This window comes from Xenopus laevis, chromosome 2S (genome assembly GCF_017654675.1).
Source record: "Xenopus laevis strain J_2021 chromosome 2S, Xenopus_laevis_v10.1, whole genome shotgun sequence".
NCBI classification, from domain to species: domain Eukaryota; kingdom Metazoa; phylum Chordata; class Amphibia; order Anura; family Pipidae; genus Xenopus; species Xenopus laevis.
The window spans coordinates 61,629,374-61,646,332 of NC_054374.1; the positions used below are offsets into that span (position 1 = coordinate 61,629,374).

Below are 16,959 nucleotides of genomic sequence, written 5' to 3' on the forward strand. Positions count from 1 at the left end.
CTAAAGGTGTCTAATAGAGCGTGCGTTAGCAGAATTTTTCCATGTCTGGGCCACAACTATCCAGGACGCATGGGTACAGAAGGTAGTGGCATCAGGATTTTTTCTGGAGTTCAAGGCGGTACCCAAAAGAGTCTGTCATCAAGGGAATGGAGTCAAACCAAATGATAGCTCAAGAATACCTGAATCAACTGTTCAAATCAGGAGCAGTAGAAATAGTTGCTCCTCAGGAAAGAAGCACAGGTTTTTATTCAACACTTTTTTTGATAAAAAAGGCATCGTTGGCATTAAGGCCTGTGCTAGATATTTGAAAGTTGAGCAAATTCTTGCAAGCAAGGAAATTTAAGATGGAATCGTTAGCGTCCATTATGCAAGTAGTCTCAGTGGGAGATTGCCATAGATTTAAAGGACGCCTACCTTCATGTGCCGATGGCACAGGAGGTATCTGAGATTTGTGGTAGACGATATACACGTGCAGTTCAGATGCCTGCCGTTTGATCTAGCCCAGTCCCCAAGGGTGTTTACAAAAGTGTTGGTAACACTCATCGTCGAATTAAGGACGGAGGGGTTAGCAGTGTACCATTATCTAGACGATATTCTGGTGGTGGCAAATTCAAAATCAGAAGCCGAAGTGCATACTTCCAGAGTAGAAGAATTTTTGCTAACCCATGGTTGGGTGGTAAACCAGGAAAAAAAGCAATTTGGTTACCACTCTAACCCTACAATATTTGGGGGCTCTCTTTCAAACAGAGAGGAATTTAGTCAGTCTTCCAGTGGACAGGCAAAAAAAAGTAATTGACTTAAAAGATTTAAAGACACAAGAAACAGTCTCTGTGCAACAGTGTCTGAGAGTACTGGGATCCATGTCGGCAACAATACAGATTGTAAGATGGGTAAAGTGGCACTTAAGGCATTGCAGCTTTTTCTACTTAGGAAGGTGAGACAGCCTAACTTACATTTACAGAAGAAAATAGTGATATCACAGGAGGTCAAGAATACCCTGTCTTGGTGGTGCAATCAGGAAAATCTGGCAAGAGGGGTTCCTCTAGAAGAAGTTACCACCAATGCATCAAATTTGAAGCAACGTAGAGGGTTCTTCACAGTCAGGACAGTGAGGTTGTGGAATGCACTGCCGGGTGATGTTGTGATGGCTGATTCAGTTAATGCCTTTAACAATGGCTTGGATGATTTTTTGGACAGACATAATATCAAAGGCTATTGTGATACTAAACTCTATAGTTAGTATAGGTATGGGTATATAGAATTTTAATTAAAAGTAGGGAGGGGTGTGTGTATGGATGCTGGGTTTTCATTTGGAGGGGTTGAACTTGATGGACTTTGTCTTTTTTCAACCCAATTTAACTATGTAAATGTGGGTTGGGGATCCCTCACAGGCAGGGCTGCCATCAGGGGGGGACAGGGGGGAGAGTTGTAGGGGGCCCCCGAGGGTAAGGGGGGCCCGACCATGCCACACTTACTTGATTAGTCGAGCCCCCTGCTTTCTGAGAGCTGCCGACTTCGGAAGGGAGGGCAGGAGCACAGGTGGAGGCATCTTCTACTGTGTAGTAGGGGGCAGACCTGTAGGTGGGGCATTCGATGGGCGCAGCCCAGGGGGCCCAGGAAATTTTGTCGTATTGGGCCCTGCGATTGCTGATGGCGGCCCTGCTCACAGGCGTAAGATTTGTACAAGGCATGTGGAACGGAGAGTGTCATCAAAAAGGGCTTAGCTCTCCAAAAGGGCAGCAGCTGCTGGTTTTTTGTCCGTAACTAAGCCCTTTTGGTATAAAGGCCTTTTAAGAATAAAGTCCATGTGTGGTGCTTACTCATTGATTTCCTCTGAAGAGTGACAACATGGGATCCTAAAAACAACTCTCAAAACATCTGAAAACAAAGATTGTTCAGTATCATGGTTTAGGGGAAGGCTACAAAAAGCTATATTAAACTGTCTGTTTCAACTGTAAGGAATGTAATCAGGAAATAGAAGGCCACAGGCACAGTTGCTGTACCCAGGTCTGGCAGGCCAATAAAAATACAGGAGCGGCATATGCATAGTATTTTGAGAATGGTTACAGACAACCCAAAGATCACCTCCAAAGACCTGCAAGAACTTCTTGCTGCAGATGGTGTATCTGTACATCATTCTACAATTCAACGCAATTTGCACAATTCGCATCTGTATGACAAGGTGATGAAAAAGAAGCCCCTTCTGCTCTCACGCAAACACAAAAAGAGTCGCTTGTTGTATGCAAGCCACAGTCATTTTGGAACAAAGTGCTTTGGACTGAGGAGACAAAAATTTAGTTATTTGGTCATAACAAAAAGCACTTTGCATGGTGGAAGAAGAATACCACATTCCAAGAAAAACACCTGCTACCTACTGTCAAATAATTTGGTGGAGGCTCCATCATGCTGTGGGGCTGTGTGGCTATTTCAGGGACTGGGGCCATTGTTAAAGTTGAGGGCCGGATTAATTCAACCCAATATCAACAAATTCTTCAGGATAATGTTCAAGCATCATTCACAAAGTTGAAGTTATGCAGGGGTTGGATATGAACCTCAAAAATTACCCTAAACACACTTTGAAATCTACAAAGAAATTTATGCAAAGGGAGAAGCAGGCCCGGATTTGTGGAGAGGCCACCAAGGCCAGGGCCTAGGGCGGCAGGATTTTAGGGGGTGGCATGCTTCCCAACCACACTCACATTTGTTCAGAAACAATGGGGATGCACAGGAGATATGATCATTTTTGAAATATCCTGTGCGCCAATCCCCATTTGATGACCCGATGATGAAAATTTCAGCGAATAAAAGGGAGAGGATGGGGGTGACGAATGACAGCGGGCCTAGGGGGCACGCTTTGTAAATCCAGCCTTTGGGAGAAGTACAATATGCTGGAATGGCTGTCACAGTCCCCCGACTTGAATATTATTGAAAATCTATGGGATGATTTGAAGCAGGCTGTCCATGCTCGGCAGTCATCAAATGTAACTAAACTGGAGAGATTTTGTATGGACGAATGCTCAAAATACCACCATCCAGAATCCATCTCATCTCATCAAAGGCTATAGGAGGCATCTAAAGGCTGTTACATTTGCAAAAGGAGGCTCATCTAAGTATTGATCTAATATCTCTGTTGGGGTGCCCAAATGTATGCACCTGTCTAATTTTGTTATGATGCACATTGCATATTTTCTGTTAATCCAATAAACTTTGTCACTGCTGAAATACTACTGTTTCCATAAGGCATGTTTTTATGTTTTATGTTTTATGTTTTTATGTTTGAAAGATCAGCCAATGATAAACAAAATTCTAAAGAATTAAGAAGAGTTCCCAACTTTTTCATATGACTGTATATTTTCCAAATTGAACTCTGGTACCCAGAAGGACACTTACATCGATATTGTCTTTTAGCATCATACTGTGACAGTTGATGTTCCTTATGTAACTCCTGTTGGAAGTCTAGTACCAGGAATGTTGCAATTCAAGTATCATATAAGTCATTAAATCAAGAATAATGGTGAAAATACCCAGAATATTTTTTATATTAATATAATGTGGAAAAAGTAATTTCAAGGTAATACATTTATTGGCTTATTGGATTGAGCAACAGGATCTACAGAAAAATCCATTTAAATTCAAGGGTACCAGGCAAGTGGCTTTGAAGTGACAAGTGACCTCTTGGGGCATTTATCTCGTTGCAGTGTATGTATAACAGATTTACAAACATTAGTATTGGCATCTTTGCAATAGCTGTGGAATATGCTGGAATATATGTGGAATAAAGTTTATTATATTTTCCAGTGGTAGAGGCAGAGTGTGACAAAAGCTCAGCTACAACATTTTTCTGGTATCGGGAAGCTTTAGATATTTCAAATTCAATATCAGAAAGTGGAGGCTTTAACTGGAAGATGACACTGTGTCTGTTAGTTGCTTGGATAATGGTGTGCATGGCAATGATTAAAGGCATCCAGTCATCAGGAAAGGTAAGAGTGAAACTTTCTTTCAGCTTTTTTTTATATGAAATTAAATGACTTGAATAACTCAAATGAAGGCACGTTAGTTCATAGTCCTGTAGCATTTGTTAAATAAGCCCATATTGTTTACACAAATAAATATTGTATAAATAATTGTTTTAAACCCAAAACCAGTCACTTTATAAGCATGTTTTGAAAAATCTAAATAGGAAGCACCAAATATAATCACTCCCCCACACCACTACATTTTACCAAAAAATACACAGCATGAGCTTTACACGTCATGATGTAACAACCTGCTTGTAGTTGAACCAGGGACCTGGTATTTTTGTGCTGTCTGCATTTCTGTTGCACTATGTGAGCAGACAGTTATGGCTCTGGTTCACTCCGATTGCTTTCCATATAATTACAAGTAGCCTTGGCTTGTTTTACCTGTTGTCAGTATGGCCACAGGTGATCCGTGTAAGCCATTAAGTTGCTTATAAACCCCCCTACATTGCACTGACACATTGCCCAATGTAGGTCTATGTTCTCTTCTGGATCCTGACTTTGTACCATGTTACTGATTGATTTTGACTTCGGCCTGTTTATTCTGACTACACTCCTGGCTCCTGATTCTGTACTGCACTGTCTGACTATTACTGATCTATCCTGGTAATTCTGACTACGCTCCTGATTTCTGATTTTTATAATTTTACTTGGTCATATATATTTTACATTCCTAAACAAGCAAACATCACCTATGAAGAACTGAAAATCAAAGAAAATAGCTAAAAATGCAATAGATGTGCCTTGTACACAGGTCATCAAAGTAAGCAGAAACAGACCATTCATGCTAAGCTAAGTAGAGTACACAGTATATTTGTTATTGTCTTTTATATTTTTCAGAATAAATCAGATTTTGCATTTTGTGCCTGCTTTCATAAATGTTCCGTTGTTGTGTCAAGAAGCATAGATTTATTTTAAGGAGAATGCCACCCATACACTAAATTTCTATATAGAAACTATTTTGCATTTCATTGTATTCCCATTGTTCCTTTCTCTTTTGAAGAGACTCTGACATGCACTATATAGCACTATATATCTAAGGAAGAAAAGACTGTGTGAAATATCAGATTAAAGAACATTAGCCTAGTTGTTTTATGTTTGATTGCTTTTTTTTAGATTTACAGTTGGGTCTGTGTGATTATGCTGCTGCTAGGAGAGCTCACTCACAACATGATGGCTACCATGGCAGAGGAAACATCTTTGCTCAAAGATAGCTATGAGATTGCAATGCAATACTCTCTGTAAATATCATCACTTAATATATATACAGTATATCATAAATAATAGTGAAAATAATAAAATAAAAGCTGAGTGCTATTATACTTTTATATAGGTCATTGAACTCCAAGGTGGCTTCTAATATTCTTTTACAACAGGGGTGCATTATGTATTATGAGTCATTTGTAGTGATGGAAAAATTTGCGAGTGCAGGAACTGGAGATGAGATTTCATTAGCATAAGAGACAGTAAATTAATGATTAGAGAGAGAGAGAGAGAGAGAGCCAAGATGAAGCATGGTTATGGATACCAAGCGAATTTGCATCAGGAGAGAGTGGACAACCATATCAAATGCAGATGATCAAGGAGGATAAGGATTGAGAAGTGACCTTTGGCTTTGGCAACCTGAAGATCATTTATAACTTTGCACAAAGCAGTCTCAGTAGAGTGTGCAGGCCAGAAACTAGATTGCATTGAACCTGTTTGATCTGATCATGTCAAAGTTTTCCCTTCTGCTCCTTTTTTTTTACATGGGTTACCATGACAGTGTACTCACATTTGTGTGCTTTGACTTAATTAAATTATAAAAGAGGGATCTGTATACTGAACACAGATCAAAATTTAGTACTGTACACATTTTGAGATCTACATACATGTTTAAAGTTTTCATCTTCATTTAAATATTTTCATTTATCAAAATTCCTTATTTTCTATGGTAGGTAATGTACTTCAGTTCCCTTTTCCCATATGTGGTTTTGATCTGTTTCCTCGTACGTGGCTTGCTCTTACGGGGGTCTGTTGATGGAATACTTCATATGTTAACACCCAAGGTAAATATTTTTTAAACTTCAAAGAATATTTTTTGATTCAGTTAAATGTTTTGTAACTTTAATGTCTATTTGCATGTGCCACTTCAGGTCGAGAAGATGTTGGACCCACAGGTGTGGAGAGAAGCTGCAACACAGGTGTTTTTTGCCTTGGGGCTTGGCTTTGGAGGGGTCATTGCATTTTCAAGCTACAACAAGCAGGACAATAACTGCCAGTTTGATGCTGTTCTTGTCTCTTTCATAAACTTCTTTACTTCGGTTTTGGCCACGCTGGTCGTTTTTGCAGTGCTTGGGTTCAAAGCTAACTTAATGAATGAGAAATGCGTGGTGCAGTAAGTACACACATACAATGTAATTTTATTGCATGTTCCAATTTGTACTTTTGAACAAGTTTAAAATTTACAAATATATACAGTATAGGGTAATGTAGTAATTGGTCTTATGTTTGATACATTATTAATGAAATTCATTTTAGTCTATACACTAGGCACGCAATACAATAGTGATGATAGGGCACAACTATTACATAATTGTGAAAAATTAGGTTGCAATATTTTTCCTGTTCTCGTTACACTACACATGCTTAGATATTGTGATTCTTGGAATATGAATTAGTAGCTTAATAATTGTTCATTTAACTTACTTAGGCATATCAAAATACAGCACTCCATGCTGTTTATTGCATGCGCAATAGGGTGAGCCAGCTAGGGAGATAACTTTTCTTCTTACTTAAGTATAAGACACTTGTATGCAGAAATTCATTTTGAATATTTTACTACAATTATGTCATTTTTGAATAATTAAAGCAACACCTACATACATATTTATGTTTAAATGGCAAGTCCACCCTAAAATAAAAATGTGCCTAATAAAAGAAAACATAATTCTAAACAACTTTCCAATATACATTTGTTAAAATGTTTAGTGGTTTTAAAGTTATTTGTAAAAACACTTCTCTCAGTCATAAACCAGGCGGCATTCCATTTAAAAAAGCAGCACTTTATTGCAACAGGCTGTTAGACAACAAGGCCTAATGTGTTTTGGGTGTGGTACCCTTAATTATAGGGGCCTATGATTAAGGGCGACATGACCGAAACGCGTAGGGCCTTGCAATAAACTGCTGCTTTTTAAACTGGAATGCTGCCTGGTTTATGATTGAGAGAAGTGGGTATATTGCTGGGACAATGGAAACTTTTGCTGCATAGCACTAGCAGAAGTTGTGTACAGGGGGATATTAGTCGGAGGGCGGATCTGGAGTGATCATTTCTATTTATTTGTAAAAACAATTGCTATTTGAAAGCAGCATTTGCTTAACTACTGGTTTTTACTTTATTAAACAGTGTTGTAAAAGTCTTAGTTCGCCAGCAAAGATAGGTCTGTTACAATCTACAATTTTAGTACAACCTTTACTAAAACAGAACAGTAAATCAATCTTTTTAAACTTTAAGGATGCATGAATTTATTTTGAGAATCATTTTTCAAATACATATTGTGGATTTTGCCTGTTTATAGAACTTCAACCTATGAATTTTTGAAAGAGCTTTTACATTGTCTGTGACATACATATTGTTTTGCAGCTCAGACCTAAAAACCTATGCTTTTTAGAAAAAAATATAAAAGATTTCTTCAATATTTTTCTACCCATCAATTATTCCATTGATGTTAGTGAAAAGTTATTAATGATTGGATTTCAGCAACATTTTACTGTTTCAGCTGAATTTTTAAATGTAAATAAATACAAATACTAGAACAGGTGATACAAAAGTTTTAATGACTCCTTAAGAACTTTGTTTCAAAACAAGGAGATTAAAATAGTTGTTCTTAGATAATTTCACTTGACTTTTTCATAAAAACCTGTTATGTTTATCCTCAAGAAATGCAGAAAAAATTCTTGGATATCTGAATACTCAAGAAATAAGCTATAATCTCATACCGCCACATGTGAACTTTTCCCACCTGACAACAGAAGACTATGCTGAAATGTATCAAGTTATCAAGACTGTTAAAGAAGATAGTTTTCAAAACCTGCACCTTGATGCATGTGTACTGGAGGATGAACTTGATAAGGTCAGTCTATACTATGTACTGTATGCCCAGTAATCAGTGTGTATACTACATAATTAAGGGAAAACTAATTTTACTATATTGGGTAATATTTACAGTTTTCCTGTTTAACAGTAGTGATGTTTTGCATTTAAATATTATGAAATTATTAAAACCTGTTTTCTCCAGTTTGCTTTTGCAGTAATTAATTCTATTTACTGATATTTCTTGTACGATTTTGATAACTCCTAAATATATGTAAAAATTACCATAGCACTGTAAGCTGTTAACATACTATATTGTTTAGGTAAATTATTAGTGGCCATTTACTCAGAACAAGGGGTGAATTGCAAGATCACTAATATGTGCAAAAGTGCATCCCTTAGGGATCCATTCACTAAAACATTAATTGCGATTTTTTTCCCCCCACAAATCTTGAAAAATTTGTGGGTTTTCTGTATTTCTTAAAAGCTCTAATAATTCAAAATTGGAAAAAAAAACATGAAAACCAACCTTCGCCAAGTAAAAGTTGTCAAGGTGCTATAGAAGTCATTGGGAGCCGTGTGACCCTATTGGACCATTTTTAAACCAATCAGAATGTTAGAGGTTTTCTGATTTTTTTCAATCAGTATTGTCAAAAAAACTCAATTATTTTAGAGGTTTTTTTAAAATTTTTTCAGATCATTAAGCGTTTTTTTTTTTTGTTTGTACTCTTTATAATCGCAACTTTTAATAAATTCTATCACAATTGTGGTTTTGGAATTTGTGAGTTTAGTCGTGGTTTCCACAGATAAATATGCCTACACATGTTCATTCATAAAGTACTTCTGCCCCAGGTCTGGCTTCCCTTTGTACCTCGTAACAGATAAAAGCCCCCAGTGAACAGCTTTTCAAAATAATCACACAATATTTTCTTATCAATATCCTTACTTTCCAATAGAAATTTGCAATATTTACTTGCTCAGAATTTCGGAATAATTTCTCTTCTAACACTTTTCTCTGTCTCATCCTTCCGATTTCTTATGTCCTTGCCTCAGTGCCCCACAGGCATTTCTGCGCACTTTGTTCTTTTACTTTACTTCTTTTGACCTAAAATGGAAAATACTGCATATTGTAAAAAAATGGTTCAGACCAGGGGTACTTTTAGAGCTTAGTATGTTATTCTAATAGAGAAATGAAAATTATCACACTATATCCTTTCTTTTGTCTATTAGCATTCATTTCTGTGGTTGCACTTTCACTGACATTCACTGATTACAGTTGTTTAATAACTGCATTTATTTATTAATTTATTTGATCCTTCATGTTTCCTTTTGTGTGTCTGTGTCCTGTACCACAGGCAGTGCAAGGAACAGGACTGGCTTTTATTGCATTCACAGAGGCTATGACACATTTTCCAGCCTCACCTTTCTGGTCTGTTATGTTTTTCTTCATGTTGATTAACCTTGGGCTTGGAAGCATGATTGGGACCATGTCTGGCATCATCACACCTTTAATAGATACATTTAAAGTACGAAAGGAAATTCTGACAGGTAAGCAAGCGCCTACAGATATTTGGTGATGTAGTACTGCTGTGGGTATAGAGTACACTGGAACCTTCCCTTATATAGAGTTGATATTCATTTCCAATTCTTCCCACTACTTGAGAATGTTCAGATTTTAAATTGATAACCTGAAGGAATTTCTTAAATTATAAAAATTGTTTAGCACTGCTACAAATGTAGTGTTCAATGTTTATTGAACTATGCAGCCAAGAACCAGAAAACAATCACAGTAGTTACAGATATGTGATTCGTTATTAAGAAACCTATTCTCAAGAAAGCTCCGAATTAGGGGAAGGCGATCTCCCTGAAACTACATTTTAATCAAATAATTCACATTTTTAAAAATTATTTCCTTTTCCCCTGTAATAAAAAAAACAGTACCTTGTACTTAAAGTAGAATCAAACCCTTTTTATTAAAATCCTCTACCCCCTACCCTACATAGACCCCCCTCCCTGCTCCCCCCCAGCCTAGGTGTTACCCTGGGTAAATGCCCCAAACTCTTTACTTACCCCTCATTGCAGATTCAGGGCATCAGAGTTCACGGACGCCATCTTTTTCTCTTCGGTAATCTTCGGGTCTTCTTCCGGCGCTTCGCGATTTCTGTGGCTTTTGTCGCATGTGTCCGTTGTTCAGGACCGGAAGATTGCGCCAACTGTGCATGCGCCGACACGCCTCTCTTCCTGAAAATTACAGAAGAGAAGAATATGGTACCTGTGAACTCTGATGCCTTGAATCTCCAACGAGGGGGAGGTAAAGAGTTAGGGGCATTTACCCTGGGTAACACCTAGACTTTGGGGGAGCAGGGAGGGGGTCTATGTAGTGTAGGGTTGTAGGGGATTTTTAAAAAAAGGTTTTGTTCTCCTTTAATCCAAACTAAGGTATAATTGATCATTATTGGAGGCAAAACAATCCGCAACAATATACAATAGACAAAGATTTTTTTCTCTTCCAGAAAGGCAGAAAGTATTAAGAAACTAAGCCAATTGTTAGAATAAAAAGGCCTCATTTACCTAAAAGGGGCAAGATGTAAAGTACTATGTTTTTAGCCCCTTGCAACTTGTGCTAGTGGAAAGTATACCTGGTGCTCAGATGCAAAACTATTTCCACACCAAGAAGGAAGTTATAAGGCACCTGCCTCTTTATCATGCATTTCTCAGCACTGCATTGAGAAGGGACAAGAACTGTGCACTTCTTCTGGAGCACCCGAAATTTGTGTTTCAATCAGAACATGCAGTGCAGGAAGTGGTGTCTGTCAGCACTGCACTCTGATGACTAGAGGTGCAAACTATTTTGCTTTCAGAATAAGGTGTATAGAGTTTCAGCTATGTTGTTATGCAGCTCTGTCAGCACAATATATTTACCTTAGCATTACTGCACTTGTGCCTAGCCCTTCATAAATGAGCCCTCATTTCTCTTACTGTGCCCTTCTCATTTAGCACTGTTCATTTTAATAGCTGCCTCTGTATAAGGCAAATATGTAGGTCTGTAGACCTCAGAACTGTAACTTCCTGCTTCCTGGCCATTGCTTGAATTCATTTTTACGACCAGGTTTGTTGGGTACTTGAGCATCTGGTTGAATATGCAATTCACTGCTCCAGGGCAATCCATTTAATATCCACAAGTACAAAATCGGTTCTCCACAGTTACCTAAGATCACTTAAGGTCTATTGAAAAAGTTATGCTAAATGTTGCCTTCTTAAATTAGCTTGTGTCTTAATAGTAAGTATCAGTATTTAACCTTTTGGTCAAAGGAGAGAGAGTATGCAGCCCTTTGCAGTATAGTAGTATAGATACACTATTATCAAACAAAGGTGGTCTATGCTATTAAGATGCCTTCATATCAAATAATATTTCTTGCTTATGTGTAGTTCACACTTTTTTGGTTTATTGTATTAATAATGAGACGTGTGTTAAGAGAGTAACTGTTGTAGAAACACACTTGTGGGTGTGCACGTCTAGAAATTTAGATCCATCACAAATTCACCAATAAATTTTTTGGATCTGGAGCATACAGCCGACATTCCTCAGAATGTTAGCAAATTGCCCGGATCCACTGCTGAAAGCATGGAAAATGCATGTATCTGAACTGTATGGTCATTTGTCATGCTATTGACTCCACACACATTTCACTGTATAATTTTTCTTTCTGCTACAAATTGTAGTCAGCTGTTGCATCGTTGCCTTCCTGCTGGGCTTGATCTTTGTTCAGCGCTCTGGAAATTATTACGTCACCATGTTTGATGATTACTCTGCCACGCTGCCACTCACCATTGTGGTCACCCTGGAAAACATTGCAGTAGCATGGGTGTATGGCACAAAGAAGTAAGAATCTTACCATAACATGCTTGTTCAGACAGCTACTTTTCCACTTGAAATAGGGTTGCTTTTCTTGCTTACATTTTGTTCACAATAATCAATTTTAGATGTAGAAAAGGGGGAAAAGTTCAAGCTGTTTTGACAATGCCAAAACAGCATTTTCATTTCACTTCTTAGGGCAATAGCATTAAACCAAGTGCCATTTACAACATTCTTAATCAGCAGATTTTGTGGAAATTTTGCACGCATAAAACTGAATGGTCCTCAATTACGTGAGCATACATATCTGTACACAGCTGTGTCCCTTTGCCTTTTGAAGGTCATAGTTAGCCAATTATGGATCCAGTTATGTGCTTGACAAGACACACTATAGTTTGTTTCAGGTACAGATGAAGATCCATAGCCCTACAAATGCCATCAGTAGCTCTCTGCACTGGCATAGCAGATACTGGAGGGCATATACACAAAAAAGTGTGAATTCTCTCCTCACCTAACTCTGCCATAGTTCGCATCAATAGAGTAATGTAACTAAATTCTTCTTGTTGTAAATTATTTGTAAAAATGTATGTGGATTTTCCCCCATACAATTGTAATGGGGATAATTCTCTAGAGAGTTTTCAAAGTGAACAATATTGTCTTCACTTGCTGTTAGACTGGAGGGTGTGTTTAGTAATCTGTAAAGTGTGTTTAGTAATCTATGCTGAGAAGAAATGAGCATGCTCATAAACCAACAGCCAAAGTAAATTCCTGAGGGAAGGGGCAGAATGGGTTAGAGAAGGAGAATAAATTCTAAGGGATTAAGGGGGTGCTGCAGCCTTACTGTTAACCATTTAACAACCAGAGTGGCAGTTATCTAAAAATTTCGAAGAGGCTGTTCACTGATTACATTTTTGTGGGAGGAGTTTACATGTCCTTTAATGAAAAAGTTATTACGTTTGCTCCAAAAGTTTACGCCACCTTCAAGCATGTCTTAAAAGGTTCTCAATGCGCAATTTAGATTTGCAATGCCATAAAAGTCTAATAAAGAGTATTACATCACGCAAATTTTTACTCATAAATTTGTCCTCTTTGCGAATTTTATTACATTTCCCTCATTATGCCATAAAGAAATGACATGTGGAATATTAGCATGGATGAGATGATGTAGATAATGAGATGCAAACGTTTCTGCTCTGTCTTTCTGATGGTACATAAAATGGCTTGATTTTATATTAGTAATTATTATTTATCCTGTATATGCTATCTGGCTGTAGGATCACTGGCCTTGGCAACCAAAAACCATATATACTGCAAGGGTTAAATGTTATTATTTTTTACCTTATATTATTTTTAGGTCATCTAATGATCTTTCATTATTTTCATTATGACTACTGATGGGGGAATCTGACCCATTTCACTTTGCCGAAAATTTGCGTAATGGCGAAGTCTATGGGCTACAATTTTTCTTGACATGCAACCATTTTTTTCACCCATTGGAGTCTATGGCCATCTTTTTTGTGGCAACCAATTTCACTCATCACTAATTATGACATCCCAACTGTTACCTGGTTGCTAGGATAATTAAGCTCTAACTACCAGATAGCAGTTGGGAGTTGTAAAATAAAAAAGTCAATATTTTACAAATCACAAAACAATTAAAAAAAATGGTCTACATTATACTGTAAGTTAATTTAAAGCTGAACTTCCTCTTTAAAGGAAAACTTTACTCCCAAAATAAATACTTAAGCGACAAATAGTTTATAGCATTGTAAATGGCATATTAAAGCAACTTACAAAACTGGTATATTTACATAAAAATTGCCCATCTTTTCCCTTGAACCACCATTTTGTAATGGTCTATGTGCTGCCTCAGAGATCACCTGACCAGAAATACTGCAGGAAGAAGTGTGGAAGCAAAAGACAGAACTGTGTCCATTAATTGGCTCATGTGACCTAACATGTTTGGTTTGTTTGTGTGCAACGTGAATCATAGGATCCCAGGGGGCGGCCCTTTGTTTTTAAAATGGCAATTTTCTATTTAGGATTACCCAGTGGCACATACTGCTAAAACAATATATTAAGAAAATGGTTTATTTTAATGATGATGGATTTTTCACACCAGAACCCACATTGTTCAGAGATATAGTTTTCCTTTAAACACTCCCTACTAGTGTAAGTTACTTTATATAGGGGTATTCATTAAGCCTTTTTTAATTTTACTGTAGGACCTTTTACTGACTCCCATTTCAGTATAACTGCCTTTTTTGTAGTGCACAGATGGCCACAGTGTGTTGTGAACACTTTAAAACGATTTAAACAAAATGAAATAGCCTTAGACTGGATTTAGAGTAATGGATAATTTTGCTTTCAGCATTATGGGTAGTTTTTTTCCTTTAAAATGTGAAACATTTTGCCAAAATATTTTATGTATATTGGTACAGTGGCAATAATATAATTAAGATATGGTGGAGACATTATTTAACGTGATTAAAAAATATATGAACAAATTGTTCACAGTAAAAAGATCTAAATTTCATTGGCAAAAGTTTAACAAAATATGTTGACAAAAAATAAATGGCACCTGATTTATTACAAGTGCACCTGCCCAGGAGAATTTTTGGCTAATTGTAATTAAATTCCTGATGAAGGTGGAATGCTATTTTATGTACTGAGTGTACAGATTTGGTTTACACTTGTGATACCAAAAAACAAATACAGTCCTTTGTGTCTCAATTACCTTTTACCCAATGCTAGTTAATTTCTGTTCCTCCATCTGGCTTTATCAGCAGTATATTGGTGACTGAGGTAGTACTTGGTTAGTTTGTAATGCCTTTTGTTGTATAATGATATAATTACACATGGGTCATGACACCAAATCTGTTTTGCGCCAACTCCATTAATATCTCTTCATTGTGATGAAGGCTTTAATTGTCCTTTCAAAATGTCAGTATTACTTTCACCAAAACAATGGTTCACGTAAGTTTGTTCCTTATATAAACAGGTTCATGCAGGAACTGACAGAAATGCTGGGATTTCGCCCATATGCATATTACTTTTATTCATGGAAATACGTTTCACCAATCTTGATGGCGATACTTCTCACAGTTAGTGTCATACAGTTGGGAATAAGCCCCCCAGGTTACAGTGCATGGATCAGAGAACTGGTATGTATATACATTTAGTGGAAGTTAAGCAATAATCTCTGATGCTGGCTAAGTTCTAGTACACAGCCATTAAGACTTCGTTGGACACTCGACCTTTGCAACTTGCTTTATATTCTTCCTTTTTTACCTACAAAAACACAGCCATTCTGGCCTCAGATAGCCTTTGTGTACCTATCTGGTTGTAGTAAAAAGCGTCCGGCATTCGCTGTAAGGTGCACCAGGAACTACCTGTGGAAAGTCTTCCTCCCTGTCGTTGATGTCTCCACCAGAGATGCAGTGTGCCAGGAGTTGGATTATTAGAAAAAAATTAGGAATTTGCTTGATTCTTATTGCAATCTACATCAATAATAGGCCAGGAATATATACAGAATTATAATTATGAAGCAAGATATACTGTGTAAGCACTGCGTTTGGTGTCCCTTCATTCTTATAACAATTTCAAGACATCCAGCAAGTTACACTAATTTATGTAGCACATTACACTAATTCATAACAAAATAATGGTCTTAAAATATTTTAACAAAGAAGGATTACAGAGTAAAAAAACGGAATCAGAGGGCGTACTCAAGTTTAGCCACAATTTGTGTAAATAGTTTTTTTTAAAATGCATTATTAAATCAGACCCTTAAAATCATGTGTCTGTAATATTGTTTACAATTATGCAATTTTTATTTTTTCTGTAATCTAGCAACTCAGGCTTCAGAGGAGGCTGGGAGTTGGAATCTTGAAATATAGTATATGCAATAATAAAAATTTCTATGCCTAAGGCAAGGTTTTGGTTGTAGGTGTATTCATTAAATCGAACTTTAATGTTAAATTTTGCTTTTCTAATATTTTGTCTCCTTTCAGGCTACAGAACAATTTGTCTTGTATCCTACATGGGCTCTTTCAATACTTATCACCCTGATAATAGTAGCGATCCTTCCAGTGCCAGTGATCTTCATTCTCTGGCAGTTCCAGCTCATTCCAGATGGATCCAACAAACTGTCTGTGTCTTATAAAAAAGGTATGATGAAGGATATTTCTAACTTGGAGGATAATGATGAAACCCGGTTTATTCTGAGCAAAGTTCCTAGTGAGACACCATCACCTATGCCTACTCACCGCTCATATCTTGGTCCAGCAAATGCGTCACCTTTAGATCTGGGGGGTGCGTCAAACGGAAGGTATGGTAGTGGCTATTTGCTGGCAACAACCCCTGAATCCGAACTGTGATTTTGCCCTCTGGTTATTTTGCAATATTGTCAAATGCAAATTTTCTTTTTCAACAAACACAATACATCATCCTTCAGAGTCTTTATAAATACACTAATAACTGGGTTAATAATTAATGTCTCCATGATTATATAATCATATAAGTCTGTTATGTATTTATTTTTAATAATTTTTGTTTGTCTTTCCTAGACTGGAAAAGTCTAGCTGCTTTGTGAACTTTCAGAATCCGCCATTCTGTAAATTCATATCTCCAAGTATATAATTTAAGAATACATGTGAATTTCACAATTGATAAATAGGGATGGGCGAATTCGACCCGTTTTGTTTCGCCAAAAACTTGCCGCCGGCGAAATGTCGCCGACACCCATTAAAGTCTATGGGTGTCAAAAAAATGTTGTTGCACGGCAACATTTTTTTTGGGGTACGATGCCATACAAGACTATGGGAGTCATTTTTGCAGCGAAAAAAAGGCGAAAAATTCTCCAATCCCTATTGATAAAGCTTTAAACATGGGTAGCAAAGGTTTAAGGCAGAAGAGGCCTCTAGACCTACGACTGATATAATTTGTAATGCTTCTACACAGACTTATGATACTTTTGCATGTGTTTATCATAAAATACTATTTATACAATG

The 16,959-nt window shown here is 37.1% G+C and overlaps 1 protein-coding gene across 1 annotated transcript in view; it reads left to right on the top strand.

Annotated features, from left to right (window-relative positions):
* slc6a17.S (solute carrier family 6 member 17 S homeolog) overlaps window positions 1–16,693 on the top strand; it is a 42,454-nt gene extending 25,761 nt beyond the window's left edge. Inside the window, exons 5-12 of the mRNA XM_018249342.2 lie at window positions 3,799–3,980; window positions 5,957–6,067; window positions 6,155–6,396; window positions 7,939–8,131; window positions 9,447–9,639; window positions 11,815–11,974; window positions 14,949–15,111; window positions 15,961–16,693. Coding sequence (XP_018104831.1) covers window positions 3,799–3,980; window positions 5,957–6,067; window positions 6,155–6,396; window positions 7,939–8,131; window positions 9,447–9,639; window positions 11,815–11,974; window positions 14,949–15,111; window positions 15,961–16,326 — 1,610 coding nt within the window. The 3' untranslated portion in view covers window positions 16,327–16,693. The remainder of the gene's footprint in view (window positions 1–3,798; window positions 3,981–5,956; window positions 6,068–6,154; window positions 6,397–7,938; window positions 8,132–9,446; window positions 9,640–11,814; window positions 11,975–14,948; window positions 15,112–15,960) is intronic.
* The last annotated feature ends 266 nt before the right edge of the window (window positions 16,694–16,959 follow it).